This window comes from Mytilus edulis, chromosome 9, assembly GCF_963676685.1.
Source record: "Mytilus edulis chromosome 9, xbMytEdul2.2, whole genome shotgun sequence".
In the NCBI taxonomy this organism is placed as follows: Eukaryota; Metazoa; Mollusca; class Bivalvia; order Mytilida; family Mytilidae; genus Mytilus; species Mytilus edulis.
In genome coordinates this window covers 3,000,597-3,020,668 of record NC_092352.1, presented here as the reverse complement: position 1 = coordinate 3,020,668, position 20,072 = coordinate 3,000,597, and the positions used below count along the sequence as shown (strand labels likewise).

At 32.9% G+C, this 20,072-nt stretch overlaps 1 protein-coding gene across 3 annotated transcripts in view; it reads right to left on the bottom strand.

The window, feature by feature from the left end:
- Positions 1–2,142: 2,142 nt before the first annotated feature.
- Positions 2,143–20,072, bottom strand: part of LOC139487492 (leucine-rich repeat serine/threonine-protein kinase 1-like) — a 203,550-nt gene continuing 185,620 nt past the window's right edge. For all 3 annotated transcript variants that reach the window (XM_071272339.1, XM_071272337.1, XM_071272340.1), the window contains 13 exons: positions 15,432–15,591; positions 15,082–15,195; positions 14,548–14,607; positions 13,912–14,163; positions 13,174–13,428; positions 12,310–12,432; positions 11,988–12,198; positions 10,771–10,883; positions 7,233–7,333; positions 6,079–6,351; positions 4,222–4,391; positions 3,377–3,487; positions 2,143–3,154 (listed from right to left, as the gene is read on the bottom strand). In XM_071272339.1, the coding sequence (XP_071128440.1) occupies positions 2,778–3,154; positions 3,377–3,487; positions 4,222–4,391; positions 6,079–6,351; positions 7,233–7,333; positions 10,771–10,883; positions 11,988–12,198; positions 12,310–12,432; positions 13,174–13,428; positions 13,912–14,163; positions 14,548–14,607; positions 15,082–15,195; positions 15,432–15,591 (2,320 nt within the window). In that variant the 3' untranslated portion in view covers positions 2,143–2,777. The remainder of the gene's footprint in view (positions 3,155–3,376; positions 3,488–4,221; positions 4,392–6,078; positions 6,352–7,232; positions 7,334–10,770; positions 10,884–11,987; positions 12,199–12,309; positions 12,433–13,173; positions 13,429–13,911; positions 14,164–14,547; positions 14,608–15,081; positions 15,196–15,431; positions 15,592–20,072) is intronic.

Below are 20,072 nucleotides of genomic sequence, written 5' to 3'. Positions count from 1 at the left end.
CAATAATCATAAATTATTTTTGAGATACGGCGCGACATGTAAAAAAACTCTCCCCTGTTTAACAAAAATACTCAATAACTCCAAAATAAAGTTTTGAATCATCACCAAAAAGTATACAGATCTTTAGATTAATATAACAAAGAAGTGTGTAAAGTTTTAAGCAATAATCATAAATTGTTTTTGAGATACGGCACAACCTGTAAAAAAAAACCTCCCCCTTTTATACAAAATACTCAATAACTCAAAAATGCAATTTTGAATCATCACCAAAAAGTATACAGATCTTCAGATTAATATAAAAAGACATGTGTAAAGTTTTAAGCAATAATCATAAATCGTTTTGAGATATGGTGCGACATGTAAAAAACCCTCCCCCTTTTTTACAAAATACTCAACAACTCAAAAATAAAATTTTGAATCATCACCAAAAAGTATACAGATATTAAGATTAATATAATTAAGAAGTGTTTAAAGTTTTAAGCCATAATCAAGAATCGTTTTTGAGATACGGTGCGACATGTGAAAAAAACACACCCCTGTTTTAGTTACAAAGTGCCGTAACTCAAAAAGTTTTAATCTTATTTTCACCAAAAAGGATACATATCATTTGACCATCATAAGAAACAACTATGTTAAGTTTCATGAAATTTGGATGTCGTTCTCAAGTTACGGTGCAACATGTTTACGCTGGACAGACAGACGGACGGACAGACAGACGGACAGACAGACAGACGGATGGACGGACGGACAGACAGAGGGACGGACACCAGACATTTGTATACCATAATACGTCCCGTCAAAATTTTGACGGGCGTATAAAAATGCTTGTTTTTACCCCTTTTTGGCCCTTAATTCCTAAACTTTGGCCCCATAACCCCTAAAATGAATCCAAACCTTCTACTTGTGGTTTTAAACATTGCGGTATGATTTCAGAGCAATTGAAATACTTCTACACAAGTTATTTTCCTGAAACTAGAAAAATGCTTGTATTGGGCCCCTAATTCCTAATCAGTTGGAACCACCATCCTCAAAATCAATCCCAACCTTCCTTTTGTGGTATTGAACCTTCTGAATAAATTTCATGAAGATCTATTCACTGAAACTAAAGTTATTATCCGGAAACCAATGTGTTTTTGGACGACGACATCATACCATTATACGATCCCAAAATTTTTTGGGGGTTGTATAAAAATATCAGGCGGTGAAGAAATTCCGTTATATGTCAATTTCTCGGCTGTCACCCCCACTAAAACTTGTTATGTCGTAAATCTTAATTAATTTATCTTCACAATGGTGTATAACAAGCCTACTTTTGTTGTCGGTATCATCCATAACAGTCCTACCCAAGTATGTCAATCGTAATTATTTCGTCTACCTACACAAAATTGGCAATAAACGTCTCGCAGTAAATGATTAATTATAAAAACTGTTTCATAAAAAACTGTTATTGTTTGTCTGAATAGAACTTTTCCCCCAGTTAGTAAAATTGTATAAGATACCTTGAAAAAAACCTCACAAGTGCTATTTGTGGTATGTCTAATAAGTTACAAGTTTCCTTTTTAGATACAAATTTTCCTAAGACGTCAATGTCATTCAGACTCTCTCTTGACTTTACGTATGAAAATGAAACAAGATCAGGTAACTTCGATAATCATTTAGACTTTCCCATAAAATTAAGCAATCGGATATATAAGGAAACATGACGCGTTTATTGCCAATTCTTCAGTGGTTGGCAAATTTATAAATTTAATTGGCTTGACAGACTAGAAAGCAGCATATAACGGAATTTCGTCACCGTCTGACATTTTTCTAAAATGCAAGTTAACCCTTTCCTCCATGTTTTTTTTTTTTTTAATATACTTGAATCGCATAGGATTTTTTTCAGTTAAAAAAAATCATCAGTTTTAAAGTATTAATGCATTGTGAAAACCAATATTTCATCAATGAAATTCAAGTCAGATAATTCTGATGAATATCCTTTTCATATTGGATACAATTTTGTTTAAGTCTGAAGCAGACATTTTGTAGTCAAAGCAGTTCAACTGAGGTACCTTCTGTTCTATAAAGGTATATAGGGGAAAAAAATTCTGAGACGAGTGCCTGTAGGGTGAACTGTATGAAAAACAAAAAACAAATAACATGTTTCAGAATTCCTTAATTTTATTGCACTGTTGTTATCACATAAAATTACTAATTAAACTCAAATATATATAATAACAATATGTACATAAACAAAAATTTAAACATAACAAAGCAAAAAAGATGCAAAAACAAGATTTTAACTAAGAAAAACTTCACTGCTGTGAAATGATTTTAAATATCATGAAATTTTAATACATACCTGTTATTTCAGAAAACATATATTTTTTAAAGCGTATAAATTAGTCAAGGCAGGTAGTTGTATAAATTAAAAAATTTAAATGATTGTCGACATATACAAGCATGATAAACTACATTAAATAGCATATTTACCTGACGATATCGGGATATAGGTATTTAGTCGGATCTTAAACATGTACTTGTGATTTGCTCAAAACCAGTTTTGATAAAAATAAACAAACAAACAAATGTCAAAAGGTTCAGGACTTAATCATACAGTGCTAATGGTGGGGATGGAATGTTATGAGGTGTATGTACTGGAATGCTGAATAATAAATATTACTTAAAATATAACATAGTTAAACTTTAGGCAATGTACATTCAATAAATATTTGGCAAGCAAATTATGGATTTCATTTACACTATAAAACAAATATTACAATCAGGAGGATCTAGTATCAGAAATACTCCCAGTTTTTAGCATACCAAGACAGTATATGAGTATAATTTTTCATGGCGGAACGTTTAGGACTTTCATCTTCAAACACATTATCACTACTATCACTGTTAGTGTGCCGAGTATCATATCCAGATGCTTGTTTGACAATGTCACGGAAACCTGTTCCTATGGTGATGATACCAGGAACACTGTCTTCCTCTTCTGCATCGTGTAACGGTAGAATTATACGGAAATCTTCACTACCATGACAACGGAACACTGTATATGGTCCTACTTGTAGATTCTCAGCATCAGCTACAATTAGACATCCCCATGTTGTACCCATGTAAAGGTACTTATCTATGACCTTCATAGAGGTGATTTGGTAGTTTCTTGCTGAAAAAAAATAAAAGAAAATATTGAAAATAAAATCCAAGAAAGCATCAATCTGTAAAATTTAAGAAAATCATGAAAAACAGCAAAACATCTACCAATGGACATCCATCAAAACAAGCAGATTCCAAAATCATCTTTAGAAATAGGAACTAAAAGAAACTAGTCTTAAATATTGATATTTCTATTGGAGAAATGAACTACGGCTTGGAATGAGATAAATACCTTCATAAACATGAGTAGAGACATGACTAGCTTCAGAGTTAGGTACAACATGCGAATCGAACTTCCCGTCAATCATTAAAGTCTCTGCATTCCACTTGTATATAACAGTGCCTGAAATTAAATTAATGAAAACTACTTATTCAAGTGTGCTGGCAGAGATAATCTCTATTAAATTATTCCACAACTTTACATGATGCAGATTGATTTAGAGGTTGAAATGTATGGACACTTGTCTAATGATTTACTTCTAGATTTGGTAATTTGTGGGTTTTTTTAGGTTATTTTATCACTGATGTGTACCCATCATTTCCTTCTATTGAAATACACATTCATCTTCCTCAAAACAATAACTTAAGTTATATTACACACATTGTATAGTGATGGTATATATGTTTGGTGATGACTTTATTGTCTCCACTAGAAAAAATCAAATTCACACGTTGAGAAGGAAAATCAGCTTTGAAAATTATCCTAGGCAGTTTTATGTCATGAAAATTGATAAATAATTAAAAATAAATGACACATTTTTTGCTATTTGGGATTTTTTATGAACAGCTATTTTCTACAGATTGCGTGAAAAACATCTAAAGTTTTCCAGTAGAAGAGTTATAATTGTATACTACACAATAAAATCTGTTCATTACAAATATGTTTACCCAAATAAACCAATATACTAATTCCAAAAACATATAATTTTTTAATCATTTGCAACCTAGAATGAATTATATTATATTGCCTTGTTCTATACATTGCTTTCTTCAACAAAATTATAGGGTTCATATAAGTTTCATAACAAACAAAATACTTTGAAAAACAAACACTATTTTATGATTTATATCACATACCTGGATAAATATAAGCCCATACAGAGTTATCTATCTTACTAGAGACTTCCAGGAACTGACATTGAATTGTGGGTATACCAACATTTGATGTTTCTAGGTACTGTTCACTGTTAGTCTCCAAATCTATCACTAAGATCTTCCCATAAGATTGTCCTAACCATAAGCTGTTCCTGAAAAAAGGAAAAGAAAAAGTCAATACTTCCAAAAAATTTAAACAAAATGGTTGAGTCTTCCATGAAGAAGAAATGCTTGACCTGCAGTCTCCAAACAATTAGACAGAAACAGGTGAATCAATGTTTTATTAACCCAAAAAATAACACAGACCACTTAAAATAGAAGTGGCACACAAATATATTTTGTATGTATACAACACTGTTTCTAATAACAACCAGATGCTCCACAGGGACCAGCTTTACATGACTGCAGAGGTCAAACCCTGAATGGTTGGGGCAAGTATTGACACAACATTCAAGCTGGATACAGCTCTGAATTTGGATTGTGATTAAATAGTTGACACAGCATAGGTTTCTGACACGAAATGAATGTGGTCTCCTGAACTTAATATTTTTTTGCTTTAGAGCAATTCACAATGCTGTTGAATATTAATCCTTTTTCTTTTTAATTTCTGAAATCTGAAATGAGAAAAATTGACCCCCCCCCCAAATTTTGTTTTAACCCCCCCCCCCCCCTTTTCCCTTATTACAAAAATGATCTCAATTCAAATTTCTAATGGAGTTTGCAACAATAACTACTCATTTAAATACATCATAAAGTATTAAAATATAAAATGTCATACAGCCATGGTTAAAATTAATATCAATTAATAGTAACTTCTAGAAAAATAAATGGGGAATGTGTCCAAAGGGACACAGATGAAGCCCCCGCTAGTATATAACATTATAAAGGGACATAACTCAAGAACTGTAAAAGTGAAGCTGCTAAAAATTGAACTTAAACTGAGTTTAGAGGTAATAAGCATTATATACACATTTCATAAAATCTAGTTTAGACAAACTTAAGTTAAGAAAACAGAAACGAAAAAATTCTTCAATTTTTCCACTTGTACAGGGGCATAACCCTATAATTGTAATCAAACTGCTTGTAATCACTGAATGGGAAAGATTGCTTTAATTTATCAGTTGGTAGTAAAAGTGATATTGCATTGTATATTGTATATAGCATTGATTTAAGTTGATTCAAATATTATTCTGGACAAAGAAAAATAACTCCAATTTTCAAAGAAGATTTCATAAAGCATTGGTTTTAGGTGATTCAACAACCATTCTGGACAAAGAAAGATAAATCTTATTTATTGACTTGAAACTACAAAAAGGCTTGTTTTTGGCCACTTTTTGGCCCTTTATTCCTAGGCTGTTTGACCCATAACTCTTAAAATATACCAACCTTTTACTTATGGTATTAAACATTGTGGTACAATTTCAGAACAATTGAAATACTTATACACAACTTATTGTCCTGACACTAGATAAATGCTTGTTTTGGGCCCCTTTGGTCCCCTAATTCCTAAACCTTAGGGACCATAACCCCAAAAATCAATCCCAAACTTCGTTTTGTAGTTATAAACATTGTGTTTAAATTTTATAAATTTCTATTGATTTATACTAAAGTTATCCGGAAATATCCGTCTTTGGACGACGCTGACGATGCTGACGACAACGACGCCGAAGCAGACGCCGCCGATGACGACATGATACCAATATACGACCCCCAAAAATTTTTGCAGTCATACAAAAATAAGTTACCAACAAATTTACTAATAAACTTGTTTTTATCAAACCCTTACCTCTAAACACCAATAAAACGTAACAATCACAACTATACAGTAACTTTATTTACCCATGAAAAACAGCACAGAAACACCTTCCATTGACAGTAAGTTCTTTATGTTCTACCCCATTTCCTGTCAGTAGACCTAGACTGTCCTTACTATCAGAGGTATGAATGGTGTTAGATATAGTATATACATCCAGGATGTCTGTGGCTTTCTTCCCTGTGTCACGCTTTACCACAATCTTCACATCAAACGTTAACTTCCTGTGACCTAATACCTGTATTCTGGTATCTGGTGGGGTCAGTCTAAAGTCCCACACACACTCGTAAGATGAAGTACTGCAATATAGAAAAGATATAATTAAATAACATACATAATATTAATGTATGAAGATAAACCCTTAGATATATACTTGTATAGTACTTTAAGAATCTCTTCAAACCAATTTAATGATTTTAAGGATTTACTAAGACTTTACATTGGTTTTCAAATGATCAGATTATGGGATTGAGGTTATGTCCAGTTGACCCCTGTCAGATGCAGTAACAGTGACCAACAGATATTATCATTCTATTGTAGTAAAGACTAAGGAATGCTTTGATCTTGTTGTATGTTTTCTAACTCATCATGAAAACTTTACAGCTAATAATAAGATGAAGAACAGCAACAAAAGAGCTGTCTATTGATATTTCTCCTAATTTCATCAGATTGTCGAATTAAGATGTTATTCTAACCCTGGATCATGGTATTGCATTCATCTAACCACCATTCCATCTAAAACACTACAGACACCCAATAGATTTTCAAGGTCCAATGAATTCAGAGCATGTTCTACCTGTTAACACATGTATAGGGGACACACTTATAAGAGGTTTAAATCTGTACACCTACCTGTAAACACAGACAGAGCCTTGTTTATCTACACACCACACATGTGTAGGTGATACCCTTATTAAAGTTTATGTACACCTACCTGTAAACACAGACAGAGCCTTGTTTATCTACACACCACACATGTGTAGGTGATACACTAATTAAAGTTTATGTACACCTACCTGTAAACACAGACAGAGCCTTGTTTATCTACACACCACACATGTGTAGGTGATACACTAATTAAAGTTTATGTACACCTACCTGTAAACACAGACAGAGCCTTGTTTATCTACACACCACACATGTGTAGGTGATACACTAATTAAAGTTTATGTTCACCTACCTGTAAACACAGACAGAGCCTTGTTTATCTACACACCACACATGTGTAGGAGACACACTAATTAAAGCTTCTATAGGATATCCTGGTTCATATTTGATTGTCTACAAAATTAAAACATATATGTATCCTAAAATCAATATTAGTTTCAACTTCTGTATTATCATTTGATTTCATTATGATGTAAAGTGTATTGTCCTTTTTCAAAAAAGATATATACCATTCAATTAAAAAGAAAACAAATTAATTGGTTTATACTTTTAGGTGTATAACACCGTCTCAGCACTATAGGCTATTTTCTGGCAGCTTTTTTATTGTTACAGGAAATAGCCAATGCCAAAAGAGAATAATTGACCTTTTGAGTTGAACACAGAAGCCATTGCGGCGGATAATTAGTGATTTGTCAGTGCCAAATATAGTTTTACTGGCCAATTGAATGCATGCACTTTATAAGCTGTACTAGATGTAACATATAAACTACCTGTATTTTTTTTTATGTAACATGCACTTTTTTTAAGCATAAAACTTTTTTGTGTCTAAAATGTTATTGTAATATATGTATGTGTATACTTAAGAAAAGCTGAAATAGAAAAAAAAATAGAATAAAAGTCAATATGAAACAAGTAGATTCATGCTTTTTCACAGTTTGAAATATCTGACTCATGCCTTATGGACATGTTTGTTCTTTTTTAATAATCAAAGCGCTGTAAGCGCTGAAGGCATTTAACCAAAAACCAAGGCAACCGTAATTATGAAAACTGTGTCAACATTAAACATTCATATATAGTGTACATTCATGTTTGGTCCCATACATATGAATATATATAATTTAGGGGTGGGAATCTCAACGGTTTTGAAGTTCTCAAAAAGGTAGGGGTAGGCAAAGGATTTAGGGGGGGGGGGGGGGGGCAGGGGGACACCCCACCCCCTTTTTGGGAAAAAAATTGGTTGCTTATATAGGGAATCACTGAAGCGTGACTGGAGTGGGCCCCCACTTATGAAAATTTCTGGATCCGCCACTGGGGGTAGGGTGAACCTAGGGACTTCCCCTACATTTCATTTTATTTGTTATATTGTCCCATACATGAATATATATGGTTTAGGGGTGGGGATCTCATTGGTTTCCAAGTTCTCAAACAGGAGGGGTAGGGTGACCCCAGGGACTTTTCATTTAATTAGTTATATTGGCCCATACATGAATATATATTGTTTTGGTGTGGGGATCTCAACCGTTTCCAAGTTCTCAAACAGGAGGGTTGGGGTGACCACAGGGACTTCCCCTATATTTTATTTGATTTGTTATATTGTCCCATACATGAGTATATATGGTTTAGGGGTAAAGATCTTGACCATTTCCAAGTTCTCTAACAGAAGGGTGTACAGTGACCTCAGGGACTCCCCCTATCTTTCATTTGAATTGTTATATTGTCCCGTACATGAATATATGGTTAAAGGGTGGCGATCTCAACGGGTTTCAAATTCTCAAACAGGAGGGGTTGGGGTGACCCAAGGGACTCCCCCTATATTTCATCTTATTTGTAATATTGTCCCATACATGAATATATATGGTTTAGGGGTGGGGATCTGGACCATTTTAAAATTCTAAAACAGGAAGGGTGGGGTGACCCCCAGCGACTCTTCCTATATTTCATTTGATTTTTCATATTGTCACAAACATGAATATATATGGTTAAGGGGTGTGGATCTCGACCGTTTCCAAGTTCTCAAACAGAAGGGGGTGGGGTAACTCCAGGGACTCCCCCTATATTTCATTTTATTTATTATATTGTCCTATACTTGAATATATGCAGGGGCGGATTCAGGGGGGGGGGGTGCTGGCTTGCACCCCCCTTAAATTTGCAAAGCATGGGTTGTTCTCAGCTTAATAAAAAATATTCCGATAATTTTACCTCAAATTTTTTTAGCCTCGCTCTGCTCGGGAAAATTTAAGTTTGTGCCCCTCCTAACCTAAAATCCTGGATCTGCCCCTCATATGGTTTAGGGGTGGGGAGCTCGACCGTTTCCAAGTTATCAAACAGGAGGGGTAGAGTGGCCCAAAGAATGCCACCTATATATCATATGATTTACTTACATTTAGGTATATATAATATAGTTGCATTATTTGTGAAAATAAAGAAACTTTCAGCTACTTTAATTGACCCTTCAAAATTGAGAAAAACTAATAACCCTTCGAAATTGCAGTAACATGTTTACACTTTAAAAGCATCTCACATGTATTATCATCATTTATCACTGATAAAGAAAATTTAGACTGTGACCATGAACATGTATATTGTTAGATATACTGTTGCCAGCTGTCACGTTGTATTGGATTTTTAAATTAAAATTTGTCAAAAAGTAATTTTGAGTTTCTGTATAAAATATTTTTCTGCTTTTTCTTTCTTTTACATATATCTTTTGGTTCACAATTCTAGTGTTTATATTCATTTACCATGCACAGATTTATTTTTTCACCTGCTTTGATTTATTTTGTAAATGATCGCCAAACCCGGAATTATCCTTATCCGCTTCTGGAATCGGATCCGATATTGTAAAATTTTTTCTTCACGGCCGCCATTGTTATGTGTTTACAATGTTGTTTTTGTCAATCAGATACGATTTTACTCGAATTTATACAATATTTGTCGGCGATTTTCTGTATAAAGCTAGCGGTTGAACAAAATGAACATCGCTGTCATGAATAATAATGATAAAAATAAGTTTTTAGCTTGTTTAATTGCAGACTTTTGTGACTTGCATGGAAGGTTTGCAAAGTAATTTCTTATTTTCTTTCAAGTGGAAGGTGACTACGTCGGGCGTAGCTAGAAACCAACTATCCTAGTCGAAATTCCGCTTGCAAAAGTGGAAGGTCGCGGACCTTGGACCACCACTTATTTGCACACCTGCCTCCAAATTGAAAAGCTACGAAAATTTCTTTTTCTAATTTGAAATTGCCGCCAACAGCATGAACAGTTGAACTTATTATATAATAGACTACTGACGTAATTGTACTACGTATTGATGACAAACAATATCACTACCACTTTTGCCATTTGGGAAATCTAAACTACTTGCCTTAAGAGATTTTCGGCGATTAAATATTTCATACAATTGTTCTTTGACATCTTATCTAAAAGCACAAGTCATAATGAACTACACAAGGATTCTTAATAAGCACTACTTCCTATGTGTAACTTCAAAACTTTTGGATAAATCGACGATCATTTAATGGTTTTTCTGGTCATATTTTTTGTAATCCAGAATAAAAAGTATTAAAAAAGTGTTCAATTAGTTATATATAACATAGTAGCGAGCTAGATAATAACAATGGCAAGTATTTCAGCATTTATTGGGTAGAACACAAATCGAGGGCGCTCGCATAATGCAACTTAACTGCATAAAAACTCTTGACTATGACCTTTAGGTTGATTTATTTGAGCACTATTATATGTCTTCAAACTATTATTCATTTATGGATCTTTCCTTTGTATATTTTGAGGTTATACCATGGACAACTTTTATTTTTGTTTCTATATTTTACCTTGTTTGATGTACACCTCAGCTTGGAATCAAATGAAAAGATCTCAATTCTGGATGTAAACTGAGATGGATCTGTACTCAACCATAAATCTGTTGTCAAGGGAACAGTGTCATCTATAAACAAATGTTAATCATGCAAATTAAAATTGAGAAGGGAAATGTATATATGTAGTAGTAGAACCATAAAACAAATGTAACAAATGATCCTTTCCATCAGAGTATTGTAACCTTTCACAATATTAGTGCAATTGTGTGAAAATTCCATGACAGATTATCAACAGAATACACACATAAGTATAAAAAAACACACACACTCTAGAACATTACATGTACTCTAAACTCTACACACCAGAATGAAAGAACACTTACATGGTTGAATCGTATTTTCAATACTCCTATTGTAGTCTATTAAAACAAAGGCAATTTATATAATAATGTACAAAAAACAAGGTTTACCAATTTTAAAATATTCACATGCATTAGCTTTCTATTACTTTTTGTCATAATCTTAACTCTTTCTTTTCTCAATTCTGTTCTTCTTCCAAACTTAAACCTTGAACCTTCTGCAGTTTTGAATCTAATTTGAATTTCATTTGAATATTATTTAGGGCTATTCCAGAAAAAAATGTATGGGGGGTTGGAAGGCACATTATATTAATAATACATGGGTGATGGGTATCAGAGCAACTTTTCACACTATAATGCACTATAATTTTCAATTACAATTGTCTGGGTGGCAGGTGCTGACAAAAACTGCCTTCCAACCCCAACCCCCCCCCCCCCCCCCCCCCCCCCATACATTTTTTTCTGGAATAGCCCTTATTTATTCTGCAGTTTCTAAATAATGTGGAAAGATAGTGTAATTGTGGAACACTTGATAAAACAATTATCATATGGTGTTAAAAAGTTGTCAATATAATTATTTCAAAACAGAATCTACTTCAGATTTCCATTTAGTTGTTCCCTATGAAAATATCTCTATTTATTTAGTTTATTAGTGTTTTGGGTTTTATTGGTTTTCAGTTCTTTTCAAAATTGTTTATAAACAAAACCTTTCCGATTATATTTTAAAATAAATTACAACATAAGATATAATTTTATTTTAATATTTAAATATATTCACTTTTTTATCCAAAATAAAAATATATCACAACTTTAATTTGTTTTCTGTAGACACAGCACATTGCAGGTGGCAGCACCTAGTGTCATGTGACTTACCAATATCTTCTTCTTCAACTGTATCAGAAACCACAACAGAACATCCATTCAGTATGCCTACACTAGAGTTCAAGGACACAGCATCAGCCAGGTGACAAAACTGGTGACTAGCAGATATCTGACAAATCTGTTCTGCTGTTGGTCGATTCTCAGGATCATGTGACCAGCTAACACACATCAGATCCAGAAAATGGGAGGGATATTGTTTTTCCTGAAATGTAATTTTTAAATTAATATTTGGTAAATCTTAAATTTGAAAAATGAAATCGAGAGTAAATTTTAGATAAACATTTGAACAATCTGATATACTGGCTAACCTTACCTTTGGAGTGATATGTGGACGACCTTGTTGACAGATATACAATGAAGGATTGGTAACATCCTCTAATGGGTTCTTACAGGTGATCAACTCATACAAAAACATCCCAAAGGAAAATATGTCTACCTGAAATTTAAAACATACTGAATCTGATGTACAGTAGTTGTCGTTTTTTTATGTAATTTATACGTGTTTCTTGTTTTTTTATATAGATTAGACTGTTGGTTTTCCTGTTTGAATGATTTTACATTGTCTTATCGGGGCCTTTAATAGCTGACTATGCGTTGTGGGTTTTGCTTATTGTTGAAGGCCGTAGAGTGACCTATAGTTGTTAATGTCTGTGTCATTTTGGTCTCTTGTGGACAGTTGCCTCATTGGCAATCATACCACATCTTCTTTTTTATATTACACTAGTAATTTTGGGGCCCTTTATAGCTTGTTGTTCGGTGTGAGCCAAGGATCCATTTTGAAGGCCTTACATTGACCTATAATGGTTTACTTTTATAAATTATTATTTGGATGAAGAGTTGTCTCATTGGCACTCACACCACATCTTCCTATATCTATATAAGCTTAACTTATTATCATTTTCTTTGTAAAACATGCATAAAATGTAATATTTGTATTTAAAGATTTACAATGTATTTATTAAGCATCTTCTAAACATTTCCATTTCAGTTTTTATTTCCTCTTGACCATTTGTCTATTTACTAAAACAACTGTGTCTAGCCATCATCGAAATGTATAGAATTAAAAATGAAGATTAAAAGGTGACTGATTCTAAACATAATATTTTTAGTGTTTTCCAATGAAAAAGCAACTAAGAATAAGGTTTATCTTTATTTTTCAAAACAGAATAATATTTACTTTTTCTGTATATGTACTGGTACCCCCATGTTGCAGTATTTCTGGTGCAATAAATGGAGGAGTACCACCAAATCCCTTGGTACCAGTACTCATGACTGACCTACTGATACCATAGTCAGCCATCTTGACAGTGACTGGTTCCATGATATCATCAATAGTATCAGCAGACGGCATATCCCATATAAGGACATTGTCAGATTTTAGATCCCTGTATATGATCTTCTCAGAATGTAAATAGGATAAGGCGTCTGCTACCTGTAAAGTCATATAGAATTTATCATGTAGAGAAGACATCAATGCTGAAAAATGTCAGTAGCTCAAACAGATTAAAGTTCTTGCATGTAATTCTATTCTTCAGTACTGGCACAATTTATAACAAACCTGTCTAAGATTGTCAGTTTTTTTAAATTTTGAATTCATGAAGAAAATAAGGTTTTAATTCCATCATGCAAAGTTGACCCTAGATGGATTTGACAATTCTTTTAGATCATGTTTGGTTTATATACAACTCTTCAGCTATTTCACTTCCAATATACCTAGGCTTTTAAGTACTAGGCTTTGAGCATTCCTGATAAAAGTTCATCCAGCAAAGAGCTTTGGCCCTATGAAAATTATAACATGTTGTTTTCATTTTTCCAAGAGTACAGTTCTTCTACATTTTACAATACATAAGTTTCTTGTATCACTACAACCATTGAAACAATTTTAAAACAATAAGATATATATAATTTTGCTTACCTGGATGACAATCTGTTTTATTGTAAACACTGATAGTCTTGCATTAATCTTATTCCTCATGTCTAGTTCATTCCTCAGTGATCCTTTAGGAGCCAGACTCAGTACGAGAGCTAACGGCTGTCGTGCTGAGAGACCTAACAATGGTACAATGTGATCATGTCTGATGCTCCGTAAGATAGATACTTCCTGTCGGGCAGTCAGATAAGCTGTTACAGCCATTTCCAAGTAAAGCTGGTGTTGATCTGGTCGAGGCTGATACAAAAATGTAAAGCTATTAATTTTCAGCTCTCTTATCTAGCCAGAATGAAATAATTGTTCATATGTGCACATTTAAAAAGTGCATTCAAGAGAAAACTAAGATATGAGGTAACACATTTGTAAAATACTTAATGACTTGAGTGTGTTAAACAAATATCGTCATATTTTAAGTTCTTTGTAATGAAGGTAGCTTAAGTTTAAGAGAACAGTGTACAAATACGGTGAAAACAATTGTTACACAGGGAAATCATAACAATATTCTATAACAGAGTTTGTTTCCATCTTTGAATACTTCTATATGTTATCCGACAAAAAGTGTCAACACTGAACAATGCAATTACTTCAATATCTTAATCAGAATTAAACTATAATGTTTACCTTTACAGATGGAAATTCAAACAGGATCTTAACAGCCACATCTTTTGGTTTCTCTTCTATCTGTAAATATAAATGTCCAGAAATGTAAATCTTGGTTTCATTCACAGAACCAAATTTTAATGGAATCTGATGTTCAGTAGTTATCGTTTGTTGATGTGGTTCATAAGTGTTACTCGTTATTTTATATAGATTAAACCCTTGGTTCTCCTGTTCGAATGTTTTTTTGGGCCTTTTACAGCTTGCTCTTCTGTGTAAGCCAAGGCTCCGTGTCGAAAGCCGTACTTTGACCTATAATGTTTACTTTTATAAATTTTGACTTGGAGTTGTCTCCTTTGCACTCATACCTAATCTTCCTATATCTATGAAAAGGTCTCTCTAGTTTTAAACAAAACCTCTAAGTACATAAGTAAAATCAACAATTTTAATACATGTAATTGACATGTGTTATCCAGAGCTTACATGATCAATACATTTGTAACTCCATCTAAGTTCATCAAAGCATATCAAAAACATAATGACCTAGTGTTTACTTACCCTTCTGAGTTTACCAGACCAAACATCACCAAATCCACCACGACCAAGTTTCTTTTCCATTGTCAAAGTATCCGTCTGGCCAATCACTACACTTCTGTCAAGGTCATTGAAAACCTGCAATTAAGAATCAGATTTAGAATCATTACATAGAATCATTCATTTTTATCTGAATTTCAAAAATGATATTTTTAGATTTAGTATGAATAATAAGAAACAGGTCAATGTGACAGTAAACTTACAAGAATAAAAAAAAGTCGAAATAATTTTGTTACCAAAACCAAACATTTTATAGACAATATCTGGGACTATGTGCAAGGTTCTAGCCAGACCTTCCATGAAAAAATACTTACAGCATCAGGGGCTATGTGCAGGGTTCTAGCCAGACCTTCCATTGACAACATGTACATAGGTGACACACTACTGTGATTTGGACATATTTCATCATGGTTTCTTTGGAAATTAAGAATGCATCTCTCCACCAAAAAACAGAACAAAGTGTCTTCTGGATTCCTGTAATAACAAATTTAAAAAAAAAATGTTTATTTGCATGCAAAACATACAAATGTCTAAATGTCTTTCAAAATTTGGTATTAACTCAGAAAAATCATAATATTTTGTTGTTATTGTATATTTACTATATCATGTATATTGACTTTTATGTAATTTAATGGTCAACTATGTAAATCACACTAGTATTGATTTCATATTAGTGAAAGGGTATACATTACTTAATAATTCTATTATTAAGGTGGATAAGGATGTTTTGTTAAAAAAAAATCCTCCAATAGATTTCTACAATATTTATCATTTTGCAAGATTAGGGTGTCCTCAGCAAAATATGAAAGTATTATGACCACTTTCTTGGTAAATAAGGGAGATAACCCACCATGAGTTACCCCCCCCTAATGATGATTTCCTCAATTTCCCAATAAAACACTAATTTCATGTTAATTTTTTAATTTTTTACAGTTAAAACATTTTTTTTCTACATAATTATAAAAAATACATTTGTTTCATATAATAATAATTGGATGTGTGCTTTACTTTCAGTTACAATCTGTGAACGGGGTAAAAATAACACATTTTGATGAAAATTGGCACTTCTGTAGGAGCCAATTATGCAAATTAGGTCACCCTGTACAAAAAACCACCCAATAGATTTTTTTTTTAAATACAAGCATTTTGAAGGTCTATACCTAAGCATTGTTTAAGCATAATATGAACATACATTTCTTACCTCATTTATTGTCTGTACTGTATACTGACAATTGAAGTAAAGTGGCAAAATTTGGAAAATTGACTTAAAATACCATTTAATAGATAAACTGTCATAAATTAGTAATTAAAATTGATGAAAAATGTATGGTGAAAGGGAGTTTGTTCTGTCAGTCATTCTAAATAAACAAAACCTTATCATGGACCTGCCAAAAAAAAAGAAGATGCCCTTTGGGTATCAGTCTGTCCGTAAGTCAATCTGTTCAGATCAGGTTCTGGTTGTAACATTTTTGTCTTTTTATGTAGGCTATTGATATATGGTATAAGGGTAGCTCAGCTCCAAAGGATGTGTTACTACCATGATAAGTGACTTTTGACCTTGAACTTTGACCTCAAGGTCAATTTAATGATTCTTTTTTTTCTAGAACTGTAACTTTTGTCTTTTGATGTAGGCTTAACTGCTGCTTTTGATATTTTGTATGAATGTAAATCAATTCATGAAGATGTGTCATGCACCATAGTGACCATAGTATTTTTGACCTTGAACAAAGACTTCAAGGTGAAAATGATTTCCATATAAACAAATTTTTGTTTGCAGGTCTTAAAGTGACAAAAACTTTGCACACATGATAATGCTATGACTACCCCACACTTGTAAAATTCAAAGTATTGATAACAGGATGAAGGTATTGGACAGACCTAAAAAGTAACTACACGTTTCAACTTATCACTGTCAGGGTGTTGTATTGGCCAATTACGAATAATGAAGTCATTAATTCTGCCAAGTATTTTCTGTAAGAAAAAATATTCGACCTTAAATGTTACAAGTACCAGCAATTAGGAAGTAGTTTTCAGACAGACCAAAAAGTGCTAACATTACATCAGACAACTCATGATTATTGGTTCTCACTTCTATAGATTGAATGTAATAAACAATTAATTTCTCCAAAGGCAACAATGGTTGCCTTTTTTCAAGATACAGAATCAATCCTCCCTATATATTGCTCCTTATTCTAAATAGGGACTATGTTGCGAATACTTAGATGCTTTCCCTTTTGGGGCCCTAACCAAACGCTGAAAAGATACAGTGCAAATGAAGCATCTGTTTTACACTAATCAGAGATCAGTAAAGGGCCCAAGATATGTTAACTGGTTCTTAGTTAGAAGTATAAACTGAACAAACACAGGTTTGGGACAAAGAACCACAGTTTAATATTTTCTTTGCATATCAATAAAGCAATACATGTAAACATAATTACAAACAAAGCAAATTCCAGTTGAAAATCTGTGGTACTCCTAACACAAAGTACATAATAACTGTGAGTTCTAATAATAAAAAAATAACATGCACTCATATGGACCTGATTAGCCATAATCTCAATTCTGAATACCATGTTATGTTCATAAAATGGTTGTGCCAATACAATCTGGTAACAAATAGATGTAATACCACCATCATGACCATTGATTTTCCTAAACAGTCCTTGTTAAATTTGCACTTTTCAAAGAATTGTACAGAATTTTTTTTTTAAAATAAAATATACTTTCTTTGACACATTTTGTGTGTTAATGTGCCTGTTCTAACTCAGGAGTCTGTAATTCAGTGGTTGATGTTTGTTTATGTGTTACATGTACATATTGGGTTCTCAATTATTTTTTGTACATAAACTAGACTGTTAGTTTTCCCCATTGAATTGTTTTACATTGACATTTCGGGACCTTTTTATAGCTGACTTTGTGGTATGAGATTTGCTCATTGTTGAAAGCAGTACAGTGACATATAGTTGTTAATTTTGTGTGTCATTTTGTTCTCTTGTGGAAAGTTCTGTCATTGGCAATAATACCACATCTTTTTTTCCATATTTAGCATGAGTAAGGTTGTATCCTGTCCAGCACTAGTACTATAGAAAAAGATGACACTGTACATTATACATTGCATGTAAGAAACTAACCATCACTGGATATTAACCAATAAAATTTTCCTACGCAACTGGTTGTTACTTTCTATGATTTGGTGGTACATGTGTATTACATCAATAACAAGTTATTCCTCAGTACATGTAAAATGTTTAGTAAAACATGTGACTGTTTTGGCATTAAAGCCATGCTCTAACAAAATAGATTTGAGGCCATTTTCACTGTCTCTGTTAAATGCTAACTGTAGATGTTTCAGACAAAGTCCACTGTGTGCTAATTTTCTAGCTGTTAGCTTGGTGATGCGTGAGGCCCTTATCAAGGGAATGTAAGAATCTGTTAGCAAAACTGAATTGAATGGAAAAACATCCTTTTCTGAATATTCAAAGTGCGCAAGAAGTTGAAATAGACTTGTGACATCAGCACATGCATTGTGAGCATCATATTCTACGCCAAGTAATTTTGTGACCAATGTTTGTTGTTTATGATTTCCTATGTCTTTAGTTTTGAATTTCCTTCTTGCCAATTTTATTGTATCAATGCACCCATAAATATGTAACATGAATTCTGAAAGAAGACTGTGCTGACGTAGTTTGTTCATCAATATGGGAATGTCAAACGAAGCAATGTTGTGACCGAAAAGAATTGGTTTCTTCTTTTTGCTGATAAACTCAATAAATTCTAGGAGTACAATCTGAATATCTCTGCTTTTAACTGGTTTACCATGATGGTACATCTGATCACAAGAAAAATCAAAAGTCAATCCTGTTATTTCTGATGATTTGGGTGAAATAACCTCCCTAGGTGATACATACTCATTAAAAACAGTGGTTCCATCAAATGCAGCCAGCTGAGTTATATCAGACTTCCTTGATAATCCTGGAACAAAAATAAACAAATATTGCATTAATAATTAAAAGTGTATCTATCCCGAAATGTGAGATGACTTGTTCCATATATCAAGTTTGGTTAAATTTTGCTTTAAATACTGTTTTTGTCATATTAATTTTTCTAATTTAAAAAATGATTTAAGCGGCAGCAAGTTTTAAATGGTGGACTCTATAAAAACTTATGGCTTCTTGAAAAGTGCATCCAAATTTATGGGAGTCAAATTTCTTGATTGCAAGAAAAAATGTTTCAATTTCAGCAGGTTCTAATTTTAGCAGTCCACCCTATTTTCACATGAACATTATATTGCAATTTCATTTTCATCTAACTTATTGCTTATTATATCTGTCAAGTTCCTCATGAATAAAGCAAAATTTAAATCAAAGCCTATAGTGTATGCTGTTAAACTGTAACCCATGTCAATTTTATTTTTCATGATGTAAGGGACTTAACTCCCAACAAACATCAGTAATATATCACTTTATTCCAAGATTATCATTGAAGTATTCCCAATACAATGGACGTTTACTACGCTTTATGTTATGTCACTTTCATCTATTTCACTGAATTACAATTACATTGTAAGCTTATTTCACTTACTAACAATAGCAATGTAAGTTTTAAGGTCATGGTAACTTTATTCCAAGCATCAATATTTGATTAAAGAATCACTAATAAAGTCATGAAAGTAGGCAAATCATGTATCTTGTGTGCCATTATTTTAGCCTGATATTTGTGATTCAATTTGTTTGTTTAGGCCGAGAAAAAAAAGGATCGATGTTTCCGGTAACCCGACCGACCCTGTTTTTTAGCCCCGACCCTAACTTTTTTATGGATCTTCAAAAAAAAAAAAAAAAAATTGTATCAACCGACCCCGTTTTTGACACAGGCTTCTGATAGATGACATAATATTTTTTCTCTCTTGCTTCTACTTGCATAGAAAGCCAGTAAAACATTTTATTAATGTCAAAAGG